This window comes from Mus pahari, unplaced genomic scaffold (assembly GCF_900095145.1).
Source record: "Mus pahari unplaced genomic scaffold, PAHARI_EIJ_v1.1 scaffold_14006_1, whole genome shotgun sequence".
NCBI classification, from domain to species: domain Eukaryota; kingdom Metazoa; phylum Chordata; class Mammalia; order Rodentia; family Muridae; genus Mus; species Mus pahari.
The window spans coordinates 1-4,914 of record NW_018392094.1 but is presented as its reverse complement, the minus strand read 5'-3'; the positions used below and the strand labels follow the sequence as shown (position 1 = coordinate 4,914).

General features: G+C 37.2%; 1 protein-coding gene across 1 annotated transcript; it reads right to left on the bottom strand.

Moving 5' to 3' along the window:
* Positions 1–3,375: 3,375 nt before the first annotated feature.
* Positions 3,376–4,311, bottom strand: LOC110314827 (olfactory receptor 6C2-like). The gene has a single exon (XM_021189044.1). It carries the CDS (start codon positions 4,309–4,311, stop codon positions 3,376–3,378), a length of 936 nt encoding a protein of 311 aa, XP_021044703.1.
* Between the last annotated feature and the right edge of the window lie 603 nt (positions 4,312–4,914).

Below are 4,914 nucleotides of genomic sequence, written 5' to 3'. Positions count from 1 at the left end.
AATTTTGCCTTTATTATGGAATCTGTATAAATAGAGAAACATCCTGCTTGCTAGTCAGTCCAAGATGCAAGATTCTCCAGCCACAGTATCTGACTCATTCACCCATTAATTCCTTCTGCCTGTTTCTTATCTTCTCTGTTATGACATGTCTGAATTCTGGGGCAGGCCCCTGGCATTTGGTGATCTGTGGGATCTCACTTGTTAACAGCCTCCCAAAGAGTAACCCTTTCTTGACACTGGACTTTTTATTTGTTATCCTGTGGTATCTAGTAGGGGCATTTTTGCCCCGTTGTAGGATATTACACATAAGACCCTTTTTATATGTGTGTGTATATGATTTGTGAAGTTTTTACAGTGGTAGCTTCCCTATGGCTTTTCTAAGTGACGTTAGTACTTTTTATGGGACTCTGGAGTGTGAGAATGAGTGAGTCTCTGACTCTTGTGGCTGATCTTGGGACTCTTCCTTCTTTAGAGTTGTCTTGTTCAACTTCAATGATGGTTTTTGCTTTGTCTTACTATACTTTATTTTGTCATGTTTTGTTGTTAACTCTTAGATGTATACACATTTTTTCTAATGAAAGACCCAAAGGAAGTGGATCTGGAGGGGAGGGCATGGGAGGGAACTGGGAGGAGTAATAAGAAGGAACACTGTAATCAGGATATAGAGTATGAGAAAAAAGCATCTATTTTCAATAAAAGGAAAAAATAGAAAAATGAAGGGAAACAATAAGGCTGCAGAAAGAAAATGAATAAGTGTTCTGTCCTACCTCCCAAAAGACTATAGTAAATAATACTGATTTAAAAAAAAGTTTTATTTCAGAGTTTTGAGACTGTTTCTTACAATGTAGCCTGAAGTGACCTCAAACTCCTGATCTTGCTATTTTAGTCTTCCAAGAATGCTGGGACTTCAGGAATGTAACACCATGCCTGGTTTATATTATTGGATTTTATATGGAAACATCTATGAGATCCTAAAAGATTTTACTAGATAGAAAATAAAGGAAAAATTTGAGATTACAGGCATGTTAGATTGCTTAACTGTTGTACCCATTCCCTCATGTATATAAAATCATCATGTTGTTACTTTAAATATACTTAAATATACATTTGAAAACAAATAGAAATAACACAAAAATAGATGCTTGTAAAAAGATAATAAATTGAGCTCAATTTTCATTTATAGCCTTAGACAATGTAACGTGCAGAAAAAATTACATTGGAATGAACAGAATACGTCCATCATTTGTTTCAAATGCTTGGCTACATTTCAGCTTTGTTTGCAGAAAGCATTTATCCCTTTAGTTTTTCTGTTATAAATAGTGACTCAGATACATTTGAACACACACACACACACACACACACACACACACACACATATTTGAGAACATGATATTTGAAAGCCCAGGCACTATTCATACTCAAAGGAGTGAGAACTTGGCAGTTTCTTCCTTAGGGTTGACAGTCCATTATAGTAGTGACCTGCAGCCTAAGAACTGTGAGATTGAAAAGAAAGGCACTTTGCATGAATTGTGGTGAACACACTGTCTTTACCAGGTATTAAAATGGCAATGTTATTTGTAGGTTTGCATATTCCTTTAAGACATATTCTTAAGTTTTCAGTATTCATATATTCAGTTTACTTTACTATTTTGCTTATTTCTTAGCATGTGTCTGTTTACACTACTGGCATTCTGTGTAATTCAATACATGTATATACAGGTGGCAGATTGCAACTAAAACATGTGTCAGAATAGCTCAGCACTCAGGAGGCAGAGATAGGCACATTTTGTATATTTGAGGCCAGCATTAGGACAGAGAGCTATGTAGAGACTCTAATTTTCAGAGAAACTATTTGCAATTTATTCTTTTGAATTTCACATTTGACACCCTTTAAAGTGTGAGCATTTCTGAGAACTTGCTTGGAGGCTCTAGCAGGGAGCACATCCACTCCTATACCCTTGACTGNAGACAGGTCCTCCTCTGTTCAGAGAAGGTTGTCCTCTTTGATGGAGCAACTTCATGAGGGACAAACTAACATGNAGTAGTGAGGAGGGAAGGGTGCACCCACCCTATGAAGCAGATCAGCAGATCAACCTTGGCTGTGCTCAATGGTATAACAGATCTCTCAGTCAGATCACCCTCACATCCTGGNTAAGATCTAGGTGAGAGGGGAAGTGCAGAGGATTGGGAGGAGTCAAGGGAGGGGAAACTGTGGTAGAAATTTGTTGAAAACAATAAGTAAACCAACAAAAATCATATTACATGAAAAATAAATTTAATACATTTTTAAAGAGCATAAAAATTATTTTGATGTTTTTATGATATCAAAATTTATTATTTTCTTTCATGGCAAACATCTATTTNAGTGTAAGCTTTTTATTTCTAAAGTTATTTAATTACATATTAGGTATTCAAGAATGCATTAACATAAAGGTGTGCATATTCATGAAGTTCCACATGGTGTCTTGATACAAGAGAACATGGTNTAATAGCCAAACCAGAATAGAAATTTTGTTTCTTCAAAAATTAATAATTTCTGTATGATAAGTTCATTCAAAATTCATTTTAAAGATTTCTGAGCTGTATAGTATGCTATAATTATTTACATAGTCACTATATTTGCAANATCCCACTGGAACTTCTGACTTCCATCTATCTGTGATTTAATTAAATTTCTTCAGTTTTCTCTTCCTCATTACCTTCCTAACTTCTGATAACACCAATCTATTCTCAACTTCTTTGAGATCAGCCTTTCTATAATCCACATACTTGCCTCTTTGTGTCTAACTTAATTTAGCACAATTGTCTCTATACTTCTTGTATTAAAAATGGTAGAATTTTATCCTATTTTATGTTCAAAAGTATTCCCTGCTATGCATGTGCAACATTTTGATTATCCACTCACTGGCTTGTTCCCATTTCTCCTTTGTATCTCTGAAAGTTCATGGTAGGGAGGGGATATATTTTTTTGGGGGGGGAGGTTTTTGTTTGTGTCTTCTTCTGTTTTTATGACCTCAATAGTTCCTACCTTAAGGAGAATATACACTAATATCCATTAAATGAACTAGTGAATAAATCAGTTGAAAGTTTTGGACTAGAAGGAACAGTGGTGAGTTACTTTTTTTGCTGAAGATGTAAAAATCTCCTGGAAATCACTTCTCTATTATATTATTTTACTTTGTCATTTTTTTCTTTTGGTATTCTTAATTTTCAAGTGAAATGGGGTTTATAATTTTTGAAAGCTGTTAGCACTCATGGAAGGATGTGATCCTAAAAGAGGTTTATGGGAGCAAGAGTGTCAGTCGACCACAATGAGAAAGAGTGTCCAGGGAAAGTCAACTGGACCCAGAAGTTTGGAAAGTTTAATGTCAGTGTTTATTGCTTAGAAAATGCTATAGTTCTTTTTATTGAGTCACAGAAGGCTTGCTTGACTTGCCTATTCCTAAGTGTGTAGATGAAGGGATTTAGCATAGGAGCAATGGAAGTGGTGAGAATCATCACACCCTTGTTGATGGCCACCTCATCCTTTGCTGAAGGCTTGATGTAGATGAAGATGCAGCTGCCATAGGTCATAGAAACCACAATCATGTGAGAAGAGCAGGTAGAGAAGGCTTTTTTCTTCTGTTGGGCAGAAGGGAATCTAAGAACTGTCTTGATGATATTAACATAGGAGAGTACAACACACACCAGAGTTATAATGAGCGTCAGTACAGCACAGATGAGAACAGTCTGCTCCATGAACCAAGTGTCTGAACAAGAGATTTTAAGGAGAGGAGAAGCATCACAGATAAAATGATCAATGATATTGGAATCACAGAACTGCAGATTTAGGCNGAGGCTAAGTGGGGGGATTAAAATAAATAAACCAGCTACCCAACAACAAAACACAAGTCTTCTGCAGACTGTGGTATTCATGATAGTCAAATAGTGCAGTGGCCTGCAGATGGCCACATAGCGGTCGTAGGACATGGCAGCTAGAAGGAAAAATTCAGTTACGCCAAAGAGGTCAGTAAAAAATACTTGGGCGACACAGGCATTATAGGTAATCATTTTGTCACCTGTTGCTATGTTATACAGGTATCTGGGGATGCTTGCAGATGTGAACGAGATCTCTAAGAAAGCAAAGTTCTTAAGAAAATAGTACATGGCTGTTTTAAGGTGAGGATCCACTAAGGTGAGGGAGATGATGGCCAGATTTCCAGAAATGCTCAGTGAGTAGGTGAAGAAGAGAATGATAAAGGTAAGAACCTGCAGTTGCTGGTCATCTGTCAGTCCCAGTAAGATGAAAGTTGTGACAGTGTGGTTCCTCATCACTGATTTCTGGTTCCTTTTAGATCTGCATGGAACATTCGGAGACTTTTTAAATATAGATTCAGTTTTAAATTTGCCAGGTGTTTCGTATTCATTATACCTTTAGAAAACATTACCCTTTCAAATGTCTACTGTGTAAGAACTTCTAACTCCTGTGGTTCTATTATTTTAAATGGAATAAAAATACCTTTGGCTCAAGAATTATCAAAATTGCCTGAAATTTTATGGTACATTTTCCAAGTTTGTTGCTCCTTTGTGAAGTGCTGAAACAAGCCGAATGATGTGAGAGAACTGTACACAATACAGTCACTATTGGTCTCTATTGGATCTCTGTACTCAGAAATGTTCAAGTTTTGTTTACTGTAATTCGTGCTTTTACCCTGAAGACTTCCAGAGTTAATATTCATGAATATCCAATGCATACACTCATGCGAACTCAGCTATGTGTACCACATACCTGTAAGCACCACACAGATGCACACGCACACGCACAGGCACACGCACGCACACGCACGCACGCACACACAAACGCACACGCACAGGCACACGCGCACACACGCACACGCACACACACATACACACACGCGCACACACACACGCACA